The 14,392-nt window shown below is 52.8% G+C and overlaps 1 protein-coding gene across 4 annotated transcripts in view; it reads left to right on the forward strand.

Moving 5' to 3' along the window:
- The first annotated feature begins 1,235 nt into the window (after nt 1-1,235).
- Nucleotides 1,236-14,392, forward strand: part of LCMT2 (leucine carboxyl methyltransferase 2) — a 42,948-nt gene continuing 29,791 nt past the window's right edge. For 3 of the 4 annotated variants that reach the window (XM_069969276.1, XM_069969277.1, XM_069969278.1), the window contains exons 1-5: nt 1,236-1,286; nt 8,119-8,183; nt 8,943-9,067; nt 9,946-10,027; nt 10,238-10,433. In XM_069969276.1, the coding sequence (XP_069825377.1) occupies nt 1,256-1,286; nt 8,119-8,183; nt 8,943-9,067; nt 9,946-10,027; nt 10,238-10,433 (499 nt within the window). In that variant the 5' untranslated portion in view covers nt 1,236-1,255. Of the gene's footprint in view, nt 1,287-1,346; nt 1,368-8,118; nt 8,184-8,942; nt 9,068-9,945; nt 10,028-10,237; nt 10,434-14,392 lie in introns of those variants that run through there. The other variant, XM_069969279.1, reaches the window with a different exon arrangement.

Genomic DNA, 14,392 nt, shown 5'->3' on the forward strand with positions numbered 1-14,392 from the left:
CCTGGTGTCACCACTAGAGGCCGCTGCTCCTCAGCCTGGACGTGTCTCCCCCTGACTGCTGTAATGTCCTGGTGTCACCACTAGAGGCCGCTGCTCCTCAGCCTGGACGTGTCTCCTGACTGCTGTAATGTCCTGGTGTCACCACTAGAGGTCACTGCTCCTCAGCCTGGACGTGTCTCCTGACTGCTGTAATGTCCTGGTGTCACCACTAGAGGTCGCTGCTCCTCAGCCTGGACGTGTCTCCTGACTGCTGTAATATCCTGGTGTCACCACTAGAGGTCGCTGCTCCTCAGCCTGGACGTGTCTCCTCCTGACTGCTGTAATGTCCTGGTGTCACCACTAGAGGCCGCTGCTCCTCAGCCTGGACGTGTCTCCTGACTGCTGTAATGTCCTGGTGTCACCACTAGAGGCCGCTGCTCCTCAGCCTGGACGTGTCTCCTGACTGCTGTAATGTCCTGGTGTCACCACTAGAGGTCGCTGCTCCTCAGCCTGGACGTGTCTCCTCCTGACTGCTGTAATGTCCTGGTGTCACCACTAGAGGCCGCTGCTCCTCAGCCTGGACGTGTCTCCTCCTGACTGCTGTAATATCCTGGTGTCACCACTAGAGGCCGCTGCTCCTCAGCCTGGACGTGTCTCCTGACTGCTGTAATATCCTGGTGTCACCACTAGAGGTCGCTGCTCCTCAGCCTGGACGTGTCTCCTGACTGCTGTAATATCCTGGTGTCACCACTAGAGGCCGCTGCTCCTCAGCCTGGACGTGTCTCCTCCTGACTGCTGTAATGTCCTGGTGTCACCACTAGAGGCCGCTGCTCCTCAGCCTGGACGTGTCTCCTGACTGCTGTAATATCCTGGTGTCACCACTAGAGGTCGCTGCTCCTCAGCCTGGACGTGTCTCCTGACTGCTGTAATGTCCTGGTGTCACCACTAGAGGCCGCTGCTCCTCAGCCTGGACGTGTCTCCTGACTGCTGTAATATCCTGGTGTCACCACTAGAGGCCGCTGCTCCTCAGCCTGGACGTGTCTCCTCCTGACTGCTGTAATGTCCTGGTGTCACCACTAGAGGCCGCTGCTCCTCAGCCTGGACGTGTCTCCTGACTGCTGTAATATCCTGGTGTCACCACTAGAGGCCGCTGCTCCTCAGCCTGGACGTGTCTCCTCCTGACTGCTGTAATATCCTGGTGTCACCACTAGGGGCCGCTGCTTCTCAGTCTCCGTTATAAATCTTCAGCAGCGGAACTTATTGTTTGTTCTCTGTGATGTGGGGAAGGATTAGCGCTCCGGACCGGGGTGAGTGACATGTGCGGTTGCATGCAGGACTGTGCTGGGAGTTGTGGTTACTCAGATGCGGTAGTTAGGAGGAGGATGTCCGTGTGTATATACTGTATCTTTCAGTAATAGGGACACATTTCCTGGTTGCACACGGTGTATATCTCAGGGCTGTATACTCTCTCAGTAGTGGGGACACATTTCCTGGTTGCACACATTGTATATCTCAGGGCTGTATACTCTCTCAGTAGTGGGGACACATTTCCTGGTTGCACACAGTGTGTATCTCAGGGCTGTATACTCTCTCAGTAGTGGGGACACATTTCCTGGTTGCACACAGTGTATATCTCAGGGCTGTATACTCAGTAGTGGGGACACATTTCCTGGTTGCACACAGTGTATATCTTTGGGCTGTATACTCTCTCAGTAGTGGGGACACATTTCCTGGTTGCACACAGTGTATATCTCAGGGCTGTATACTCAGTAGTGGGGACACATTTCCTGGTTGCACACAGTGTATATCTTTGGGCTGTATACTCTCTCAGTAGTGGGGACACATTTCCTGGTTGCACACAGTGTATATCTCGGGGCTGTATACTCAGTAGTGGGGACACATTTCCTGGTTGCACACAGTGTATATCTCGGGGCTGTATACTCAGTAGTGGGGACACATTTCCTGGTTGCACACAGTGTATATCTCGGGGCTGTATACTCTCTCAGTAGTGGGGACACATTTCCTGGTTGCACACAGTGTATATCTCAGGGCTGTATACTCTCTCAGTAGTGGGGACACATTTCCTGGTTGCACACAGTGTATAGCTTGGGGCTGTATACTCTCTTAGTAGTGGGGACACATTTCCTGGTTGCACACATTGTATATCTCAGGTCTGTATACTCTTAGTATTGGGGGGGGGACACATTTCCTGTTTGCACACAGTGTATATCTCAGGGCTGTATACTCTCTCAGTAGTGGGGACACATTTCCTGGTTGCACACAGTATATATCTCAGGGCTGTATACTCTTAGTAGTGGTGGGGGACACATTTCCTGGTTGCACACAGTGTATATCTTGGGGCTGTATACTCTCTCAGTAGTGGGGACTCATTTCCTGGTTGCACACAGTTAATATCTCAGGGCTGTATACTCTCTTAGTAGTGGGGACACATTTCCTGGTTGCACACATTGTATATCTCAGGGCTGTTTACTCTTAGTAGTGGGGGGGACACATTTCCTGGTTGCACACAGTGTATATCTCAGGGCTCTATACTCTCTTAGTAGTGGGGGGGACACATTTCCTGGTTGCACACAGTGTATATCTCAGGGCTCTATACTCTCTCAGTAGTGGGGACACATTTCCTGGTTACACACAGTGTATATCTCAGGGCTGTATACTCAGTAGTGGGGGGGACACATTTCCTGGTTGCACACAGTGTGTATCTCAGGGCTGTATACTCTTAGTATTGGGGGGGACACATTTCCTGGTTGCACACAGTGTATATCTTTGGGCTGTATACTCTCTCAGTAGTGGGGACACATTTCCTGGTTACACACAGTGTATATCTCAGGGCTGTATACTCAGTCGTGGGGGGGACACATTTCCTGGTTGCACACAGTGTATATCTTGGGGCTGTATACTCTCTTAGTAGTGGGGGGGGGGGGGGGACACATTTCCTGGTTGCACACAGTGTATATCTTGGGGCTGTATACTCTCTGGGGACACATTTCCTGGTTGCACACAGTGTGTATCTCAGGGCTGTATACTCAGTAGTGGGGACACATTTCCTGGTTGCACACAGTGTATATCTTTGGGCTGTATACTCTCTCAGTAGTGGGGACACATTTCCTGGTTGCACACAGTGAGTATCTCAGGGCTGTATACTCAGTAGTGGGGGGGACACATTTCCTGGTTGCACACAGTGTATATCTCAGGGCTGTATACTCTCTCAGTAGTGGGGACACATTTCCTGGTTGCACACAGTGTATATCTCAGGGCTGTATACTCTTAGTAGTGGGGACACATTTCCTGGTTGCACACAGTGTGTATCTCAGGGCTGTATACTCAGTAGTGGGGGGGACACATTTCCTGGTTGCACACAGTGTATATCTTGGGGCTGTATACTCTCTCAGTAGTGGGGACACATTTCCTGGTTACACACAGTGTATATCTCAGGGCTGTATACTCAGTAGTGGGGGGGACACATTTCCTGGTTGCACACAGTGTATATCTTGGGGCTGTATACTCTCTTAGTAGTGGGGGGGGGGACACATTTCCTGGTTGCACACAGTGTATATCTTGGGGCTGTATACTCTCTGGGGACACATTTCCTGGTTGCACACAGTGTGTATCTCAGGGCTGTATACTCAGTAGTGGGGACACATTTCCTGGTTGCACACAGTGTATATCTCAGGGCTGTATACTCTCAGTAGTGGGGACACATTTCCTGGTTGCACACAGTGTATATCTCATGGCTGTATACTCTCTTAGTAGTGGGGGGGGGCACATTTCCTGGTTGCACACAGTGTATATCTTGGGGCTGTATACTCAGTAGTGGGGACACATTTCCTGGTTGCACACAGTGTATATCTTGGGGCTGTATACTCTCTTAGTAGTGGTGGGGGGGGGGGGGGCACATTTCCTGGTTGCACACATTGTATATCTCAGGGCTTTATACTCAGTAGTGGGGACACATTTCCTGGTTGCACACAGTGAATATCTCAGGGCTGTATACTCAGTAGTGGGGGGGACACATTTCCTGGTTGCACACAGTGTATATCTCAGGGCTGTATACTCTCTTAGTAGTGGGGGGGACACATTTCCTGGTTGCACACAGTGTATATCTCAGGGCTGTATACTCTCTTAGTAGTGGGGTGGACACATTTCCTGGTTGCACACAGTGTATATCTTGGGGCTGTATACTCTCTTAGTAGTGGTGGTGGGGGGGGGGGGGGGGGCACATTTCCTGGTTGCACACATTGTATATCTCAGGGCTTTATACTCAGTAGTGGGGACACATTTCCTGGTTGCACACAGTGAATATCTCAGGGCTGTATACTCAGTAGTGGGGGGGACACATTTCCTGGTTGCACACAGTGTATATCTCAGGGCTGTATACTCTCTTAGTAGTGGGGGGGACACATTTCCTGGTTGCACACAGTGTATATCTTGGGGCTGTTTACTCTCTCAGTAGTGGGGACACATTTCCTGGTTGCGCACATTGTATATCTCAGGGCTGTATACTCTCTCAGTAGTGGGGACACATTTCCTGGTTGCACACAGTGTTTATCTTGGGGCTGTATACTCTCAGTAGTGGGGACACATTTCCTGGTTGCACACAGTGTATATCTCAGGGCTCTATACTCCCTTAGTAGTGGGGGGGACACATTTCCTGGTTGCACACAGTGTATATCTTGGGGCTGTTTACTCTCTCAGTAGTGGGGACACATTTCCTGGTTGCGCACATTGTATATCTCAGGGCTGTATACTCTCTCAGTAGTGGGGACACTTTCCTGGTTGCACACAGTGTTTATCTTGGGGCTGTATACTCTCAGTAGTGGGGACACATTTCCTGGTTACGCACAGTGTATATCTCAGGGCTGTATACTCAGTAGTGGGGGGGACACATTTCCTGGTTGCACACAGTGTATATCTTGGGGCTGTATACTCTCTTAGTAGCATACCTCCCAACCGTCCCGGATTTCGCGGGACAGTCCCGTTTTCGGGGTGCTGTCCCGCGGTCCCGGAACGGCCCCCCGTGTCCCGCAATATATGTGGCCCCAGCGAAAAAAACAATAAACCAGTAACTCACCTGTCCTCCGGTCCCAGCAGCTCCTCTCCCGGCAGAGCGCGCACTCCCGTCATCCTCCGGGGCGGGCAGCGGGGTACAGAGACACTGACTGTATCGGAAGTGATTCATGATGGAGGCTGCAGGTCACTTCCGGCACAGTCAGTGTCTGTATACCCCTCTGCCCGCCCCGGAGGATGACGGGAGTGCGCGCTCTGCCGGGAGAGGAGCTGCTGGGACCGGAGGACAGGTGAGTTACTGTTTTTTTGTTTTTTCCGCTGGGGCCACACAAATGGGGGGTATTGGCTACTCTGTGGGGCACTATATGGGGATTGGCTACTATGTGGGCACTATATGGGGATTGGCTACTATGTGGGCACTATATGGGGATTGGCTACTATGTGGGCACTATATGGGGATTGGCTACTATGTGGGGCATATATGGGGGCATTGGCTACTATGTGGGGCATAGGCTACTATGTGGGGCACTATATGGGGGCATTGGCTACTATGTGGTGCATATATGGGGGATTGGCTACTATGTGGGCATATATGGGGATTGGCTACTATGTGGGGCATATATGGGGGACTGGCTACTATGTGGGGCACTATATGGGGGCATTGGATACTATGTGGGGCTCTATATGGGGGCATTGGCTACTATGTGGGGCACTATATGGGGGCATTGGATACTATGTGGGGGATTGGACACTATGTGGGGCACTATATGGGGGATTGGATTCTATGTGGGGGATTGGGCACTATGTGCGGGATTGGATACTATGTGGGGCATATATGGGGGCATTGGATACTATGTGGGGCATATGTGGGGGATTGGCTACTATGTGGGGCATATATGTGGGGATTGGCTACTATGTGGGGCATATATGGGGGACTGGCTACTATGTGGGGCACTATATGGGGGCATTGGATACTATGTGGGGCTCTATATGGGGGCATTGGCTACTATGTGGGGCACTATATGGGGGCATTGGATACTATGTGGGGGATTGGACACTATGTGGGGCACTATATGGGGGATTGGATTCTATGTGGGGGATTGGGCACTATGTGCGGGATTGGATACTATGTGGGGCATATATGGGGGCATTGGATACTATGTGGGGCATATGTGGGGGCATTGGATACTATGTGGGGCATATGTGGGGGCATTGGATACTATGTGGGGCACTATAATGGGGGATTGGATACTATATAGGGCATTTTTGGGGGGATTGGATACTATATAAGGCACTATTCAGTCAGCAGCATGTGGTGACTGTAGGGGAGTGGCTATGGAGGGTTGCTATGGGGGCGTGGCTATGGAGGGTCGCTATGGGGGGCGTGGCTATGGGGACCGCGGCACACATGTCCCTCTTTGCTCTTTGCAAAAGTTGGGAGGTATGTTAGTAGTGGGGGGGGGCACATTTCCTGGTTGCACACAGTGTGTATCTGGGGGCTGTATACTCTCTCAGTAGTGGGGACACATTTCCTGGTTGCACACAGTGTATATCTTGGGGCTGTATACTCTCTTAGTAGTGGGGGGGGGGCACATTTCCTGGTTGCACACAGTGTATATCTCGGGGCTGTATACTCAGTAGTGGGGACACATTTCCTGGTTGCACACAGTGTATATCTCAGGGCTGTATACTCTCTTAGTAGTGGGGGGGACACATTTCCTGGTTGCACACAGTGTATATCTCAGGGCTGTATACTCTCTCAGTAGTGGGGACACATTTCCTGGTTGCACACAGTGAATATCTCAGGGCTGTATACTCTCTCAGTAGTGGGGACACATTTCCTGGTTGCACACAGTATATCTCAGGCTGTATACTCTTAGTAGTGGGGACACATTTCCTGGTTGCACACAGTGTATATCTTTGGGCTGTATACTCTCTCAGTAGTGGGGACACATTTCCTGGTTGCACACAGTGTATATCTCAGGGCTGTATAATCTCTCAGTAGTGGGGACACATTTCCTGGTTGCACACATTGTATATCTCAGGGCTGTATACTCAGTAGTGGGGACACATTTCCTGGTTGCACACATTGTATATCTCAGTAGTGGGGGGGGACACATTTCCTGGTTGCACACAGTGTATATCTCAGGGCTGTATACTCAGTAGTGGGGACACATTTCCTGGTTGTGCACAGTGTGTATCTCGGGGCTGTATACTCTCTGGGGACACATTTCCTGGTTGCATACAGTGTGTATCTCAGGGCTGTATACTCAGTAGTGGGGACACATTTCCTGGTTGCACACAGTGTATATCTTTGGGCTGTATACTCTCTCAGTAGTTGGGACACATTTCCTGGTTGCACACATTGTATATCTCAGGGCTGTATACTCTCAGTAGTGGGGACACATTTCCTGGTTGCACACAGTGTATATCTCAGGGCTGTATACTCTCAGTAGTGGGGGGGGGACACATTTTCTGGTTGCACACAGTGTATATTTCGGGGCTGTATACTCTCAGTAGTGGGGGGGGGACACATTTCCTGGTTGCACACAGTGTATATCTCGGCGCTGTATACTCAGAAGTGTTGGGGGGCGGGGACACATTTCCTGGCTGCACACAGTGTATATCTTGGGGCTGTATACTCAGTAGTGGGGGGGGGAAGACACATTTCCTGGTTGCACACTGTGTATATCTCGGGGCTGTATACTCAGTAATGGGGACACATTTCCTGGTTGCACACCGTGTATATCTTGTGGCTGTATAGTCTCTCAGTAGTTGGGGGGGGCGGGGGTTACATTTCCTGGTTGCACACAGTGTGTATCTCAGGGCTGTATACTCTCAGTAGGGGGGGACACATTTCCTGGTTGCACAGGTAGGAGGCGGGCCTTGTTCCCCGCTGAAGGGGGTGTGGTCAGTGAGAGGAGGGGCTTCTACCCTAGTGTAGAAGGTGTGGTGAGCATGAGGAGGCGGAACTTGTACCTGGGATTAGGAGGTGTGGTCAGTGAGGAGGAGGCGGGGCTTGTATCTGGGTGTGGTCTGTGTGAGGAGGCGGGGCTTGTGTCTATCAGTCTTCAGTGCAGTTTGCTGACATGTTTTCTATGTTTCGGTCAGGATTGGGCCGTCCTGCTGGAAGTCTCTGCGACCTGACACCCTGCAGAATGAAGAGTGATGTCTGTGTGAGTTCTGGGGGCTGTGGGGGGGTTTGGCGGGTCCTTCAGGGTGTGGGGGTCCTTGGGTTTGGCGGGTCCTTGGGTTTGGCAGGACCTTTAGGGTGTGGGGGTCTTTGGGTTTGGCAGGACCTTCAGGGTGTGGGGGTCTTTGGGTTTGGCGGGTCCTTCAGGGTTTGGGGGTCTTTGGGTTTGGCGGGTCCTTCAGGGTGTGGGGGTCTTTGGGTTTGGCGGGTCCTTCAGGGTGTGGGGGTCTTTGGGTTTGGCGGGTCCTTCAGGGTGTGGGGGTCCTTGGGTTTGGTGGGTCCTTCAGGGTGTGGGGGTCCTTGGGTTTGGTGGGTCCTTCAGGGTGTGGGGGTCCTTGGGTTTGGCGGATCCTTGGGTTTCGCAGGACCTTCAGGGTGTGGGGGTCCTTGGGTTTGGCGGGTCCTTCAGGGTGTGGGGGTCCTTGGGTTTGGCGGGTCCTTCAGGGTGTGGGGGTCCTTGGGTTTGGCGGGTCCTTGGGTTTGGCAGGACCTTTAGGGTGTGGGGGGGGGTCTTGGGTTTGGCGGGTCCTTCAGGTTGTGGTGGTCCTTGGGTTTGGGGGGTCCTTGATGGTTCTGTGCCTCCTGTCTCCTGATCTCATATAGTTGTGCCTAAGGGGTCTCGGCTCCTGGTGCAGGGTGGTCTTAGTTAACTGGGTCTGGGTATCTGTGGCCCCCATGGTGTGGCCGGCTCTCTGCTCCTGGGGGTCTCTCATTGGTTCCGGCTTACATGGTGTCTCCTCAGGTTCAGAGCACCAATGACTTCAGTACTGTCAGTAAGGCCTCCACCGCCTCCATGGGATACTTCACCGATCCGTACCAGAAATACTTCATCAGCCGAGTGTGCCGGAGATCTCCGCTCATCCACAGGTGCGGCCCCCCCCCCCCCTCCCAAAACTTGCCGCTCATCACTCACCATTGTCTATAGTATTACATGTGGCGTCATGTCTCCTCTGTCCTGCAGGGGGCGCTGTGTCTATAGTGTATTACATGTGGCGTCATGTCTCCTCTGTCCTGCAGGGGGCGCTGTGTCTATAGTATATTACATGTGGTGTCATGTCTCCTCTGTCCTGCAGGGGGCGCTGTGTCTATAGTATATTACATGTGGTGTCATGTCTCCTCTGTCCTGCAGGGGGCGCTGTGTCTATAGTGTATTACATGTGGTGTCATGTCTCCTCTGTCCTGCAGGGGGCGCTGTGTCTATAGTATATTACATGTGGCGTCATGTCTCCTCTGTCCTGCAGGGGGCGCTGTGTCTATAGTATATTACATGTGGCGTCATGTCTCCTCTGTCCTGCAGGGGGCGCTGTGTCTATAGTGTATTACATGTGGCGTCATGTCTCCTCTGTCCTGCAGGGGGCGCTGTGTCTATAGTATATTACATGTGGCGTCATGTCTCCTCTGTCCTGCAGGGGGCGCTGTGTCTATAGTGTATTACATGTGGTGTCATGTCTCCTCTGTCCTGCAGGGGGCTCTGTGTCTATAGTATATTACATGTGGCGTCATGTCTCCTCTGTCCTGCAGGGGGCGCTGTGTCTATAGTGTATTACATGTGGTGTCATGTCTCCTCTGTCCTGCAGGGGGCGCTGTGTCTATAGTGTATTACATGTGGCGTCATGTCTCCTCTGTCCTGCAGGGGGCGCTGTGTCTATAGTATATTACATGTGGTGTCATGTCTCCTCTGTCCTGCAGGGGGCGCTGTGTCTATAGTGTATTACATGTGGCGTCATGTCTCCTCTGTCCTGCAGGGGGTACTGTATTCGGGCCCAGGCAGTCACACATTGTCTGCTCGAGTTCTTTCAGGACACAGCGAGTTCTCCCCATAGGCAGGTGAGTGTTCTTTAAAGCTATCAAGTATTGTCCTTCCTTATTACCCCCTCCCTTATTACCCCCTCCCTCTCTCTGCCCTTCCTTATTACCCCCTCCCTCTCTCTGCCCTTCCCTCTCTCTGCCCTTCCTTATTACCCCCTTCCTTATTACCCCCTCCCTTATTACCCCCTCCCTCTCTCTGCCCTTCCTAATTACCCCTCCACCTTGCAGGTGCTTAGCCTTGGCTGTGGCTTTGACTCCCTCTACTTCCGGCTGTGCGGGAGGACGGGGACTCCAGGCTCCACCTGTATCTGGGAGGTGGATTTCCCCACCGTGGTTCACCGTAAGCGTCTCCTGATTGACCAGGCGGAGGACTTGAGGAGTCTGTTGAAGACCAAAGCGCCCCCCACTGGTTGTAATGAGAGAGGTCAGTGAGTGTATGCTGCCCAGCATCAGGAGCAGAACGGCTGTCAGAGTGATGACACTTACTGCTCCCTTTCCTGGCGGCGGCTTCAGCTGCAGTGCATCCTCTAGTAGTACTGGAAGTTTTTTTTGTTTTTTTTTAATAAATGAAATGGTGCTTAGGAGTAGGAGGTTTCTGATGGAGGATGACATCCATTACTTGGGCCAAGTACCCCCACCACCCAGCTATTGTGGAGGGGCGGCTAACAGCAAGCCTGGGGCACCTGTTGTCTGAGGCTGCAGCAGGCGGGTCTGGGAGGGACCAAGATAAATGGCCCCTCCCACCCTGGTGTTACTAGGCTGCAGCAGGATGGTCTGGGAGGGACCAAGATAAATGGCCCCTCCCACCCTGGGGTTGCTAGGCTGCAGCAGGATAGTATTACTAGGCCCTTCCCACCCTGGGGTTGCTAGGCTGCAGCAGGCTGGTATTACTAGGCCCCTCCCACCCTGGTGTTACCAGGCAGCAGCAGGCTGGTATTACTAGGCCCCTCTCACCCTGGTGTTACTAGGCTGCAGCAGAATGGTATTACTAGGCCCTTCCCACCCTGGGGTTGCTAGGCTGCAGCAGAATGGTATTACTAGGCCCTTCCCACCCTGGGGTTGCTAGGCCGCAGCAGAATGGTATTACTAGGCCATTCCCACCCTGGGGTTCCTAGGCTGCAGCAGGCTGTTGTTACTAGGCCCTTCCCACCCTGGGGTTGCTAGGCTGCAGCAGAATGGTATTACTAGGCCCTTCCCACCCTGGGGTTGCTAGGCTGCAGCAGAATGGTAATAGTAGGCCCTTAATCGCTCAAGATTGAGAATACCTGTGGTCCGAAGCCAGACTTTCTGCCTTGTTTAAATTACTAGGCCCTTCCCACCCTGGGGTTGCTAGGCTGCAGCAGAATGGTATTACTAGGCCCTTCCCACCCTGGGGTTGCTAGGCTGCAGCAGAATGGTATTACTAGGCCCTTCCCACCCTGGGGTTGCTAGGCTGCAGCAGAATGGTATTACTAGGCCCTTCCCACCCTGGGGTTGCTAGGCTGCTGCTGTTTCATCTGACTGGTTAGGTAAAAGGTAAAAAACCATCCTGCTGCAGCCTAGGAACCCCAGGGCTGGAAGGGCCTAGTAATACCTGCCTGCTGCAGCCTGGTAACACCAGGGTGAGAGGGGCCTAGTAATACCAGCCTGCTGCTGCCTAGTAACACCAGGGTGGGAGGGTCCTAGTAATACCAGCCTGCTGCAGCCTAGGAACCCCAGGGTGGGAAGGGCCTAGTAATACCAGCCTGCTGCAGCCTAGTAACACCAGGGTGGGAGGGGCCTAGTAATACCAGCCTGCTGCAGCCTAGGAACTCCAGGGTGGGAAGGGCCTAGTAATACCAGCCAGCTGCAGCCTAGTAACAACAGGGTGAGAGGGGCCTAGTAATACCAGCCTGCTGCTGCCTAGTAACACCAGGGTGGGAGGGGCCTAGTAATACCAGCCTGCTGCAGCCTAGCAGCATCAGGGTGGGAGGGGCCTAGTAATACCAGCCTGCTGCAGCCTAGCAGCATCAGGGTGGGAGGGGCCTAGTAATACCATTCTGCTGCAGCCTAGCAGCATCAGGGTGGGAGGGGCCTAGTAATACCAGCCTGCTGCAGCCTAGCAGCATCAGGGTGGGAGGGGCCTAGTAATACCAGCCTGCTGCAGCCTAGCAGCATCAGGGTGGGAGGGGCCTAGTAATACCATTCTGCTGCAGCCTAGCAGCATCAGGGTGGGAGGGGCCTAGTAATACCAGCCTGCTGCAGCCTAGCAGAATCAGGGTGGGGGGGGGGGGGCGTAGTAATACCAGCCTGCTGCAGCCTAGCAGCATCAGGGTGGGAGGGGCCTAGTAATGCCAGCCTGCTGCAGCCTAGTAACACCAGGGTGGGAGAGCCCTAGTAATACCGGCCTGGTACTTCCCAGACCAGAAGCGCCATTTCATGCTCCAGATCTGCTGGTATGGTTCTCCACCCAGTACCCCTGTCATGGTGAGTACTGGGATAGTAATTTTGAGGCTAAAGTAGTGGATGCTGTCCATCACACCCGCTCCACTACTAAGCCTGAAAAGGGAATTAAATGAGAAAAAGTGACCCCCATGACCATTGTATGAAAAACAAAAGCCAAATCGGGCCTGGAGAGAGAGGAGCGGCTGCACATCCCACCTATGGCTGACACTGATGCTGCAGGCTGTTGGAATATGAATTGATCGAGCCATATCGTCCGTGTACCAACGTGCAGGTCTCCTGGTTCACACGGGTCCCTATGCTAACCCCACACCATGTCGGTCAGCGACCGCCACCCTCGCAAAGCGTGCACATGCAGGGAAGGGAGGCCATGGAGTGGCCCTGCAACCCCATATGGTATTATGGATATGGTATTACACTCACCAAAACTGCTGCAGACAGAATGGGAAAAACATGGAGGTACTGTCATGTGAGCACAGGTGTATGCTCTGCTGACTTAGGTCACATGGGTCTTTCAAAGGGGAGTGCCAGCTTTAGCCTAGTAACACCAGGGTGGGAGGGGCCATATGGTATTATGGATATGGTACTGTCATGTGAGCACAGGTGTATGCTCTGCTGACTTAGGTCACATGGGTCTTACAAAGGGGAGTGCCAGCTGCAGCCTAGTAACACCAGGGTGGGAGGGGCCATATGGTATTATGGATATGGTACTGTCATGTGAGCACAGGTGTATGCTCTGCTGACTTAGGTCACATGGGTCTTTCAAAGGGGAGTGCCAGCTGCAGCCTAGTAACACCAGGGTGGGAGGGGCCATATGGTATTATGGATATGGTACTGTCATGTGAGCACAGGTGTATGCTCTGCTGACTTAGGTCACATGGGTCTTTCAAAGGGGAGTGCCAGCTGCAGCCTAGTAACACCAGGGTGGGAGGGGCCATATGGTATTATGGATATGGTACTGTCATGTGAGCACAGGTGTATGCTCTGCTGACTTAGGTCACATGGGTCTTACAAAGGGGAGTGCCAGCTGCAGCCTAGTAACACCAGGGTGGGAGGGGCCATATGGTATTATGGATATGGTACTGTCATGTGAGCACAGGTGTATGCTCTGCTGACTTAGGTCACATGGGTCTTACAAAGGGGAGTGCCAGCTGCAGCCTAGTAACACCAGGGTGGGAGGGGCCATATGGTATTATGGATATGGTACTGTCATGTGAGCACAGGTGTATGCTCTGCTGACTTAGGTCACATGGGTCTTACAAAGGGGAGTGCCAGCTTTAGCCTAGTAACACCAGGGTGGGAGGGGCCATATGGTATTATGGATATGGTACTGTCATGTGAGCACAGGTGTATGCTCTGCTGACTTAGGTCACATGGGTCTTACAAAGGGGAGTGCCAGCTGCAGCCTAGTAACACCAGGGTGGGAGGGGCCATATGGTATTATGGATATGGTACTGTCATGTGAGCACAGGTGTATGCTCTGCTGACTTAGGTCACATGGGTCTTTCAAAGGGGAGTGCCAGCTGCAGCCTAGTAACACCAGGGTGGGAGGGGCCATATGGTATTATGGATATGGTACTGTCATGTGAGCACAGGTGTATGCTCTGCTGACTTAGGTCACATGGGTCTTTCAAAGGGGAGTGCCAGCTGCAGCCTAGTAACACCAGGGTGGGAGGGGCCATATGGTATTATGGATATGGTACTGTCATGTGAGCACAGGTGTATGCTCTGCTGACTTAGGTCACATGGGTCTTACAAAGGGGAGTGCCAGCTGCAGCCTAGTAACACCAGGGTGGGAGGGGCCATATGGTATTATGGATATGGTACTGTCATGTGAGCACAGGTGTATGCTCTGCTGACTTAGGTCACATGGGTCTTACAAAGGGGAGTGCCAGCTTTAGCCTAGTAACACCAGGGTGGGAGGGGCCATATGGTATTATGGATATGGTACTGTCATGTGAG

This window comes from Dendropsophus ebraccatus, chromosome 5, assembly GCF_027789765.1.
Source record: "Dendropsophus ebraccatus isolate aDenEbr1 chromosome 5, aDenEbr1.pat, whole genome shotgun sequence".
Classification (NCBI taxonomy): Eukaryota; Metazoa; Chordata; class Amphibia; order Anura; family Hylidae; genus Dendropsophus; species Dendropsophus ebraccatus.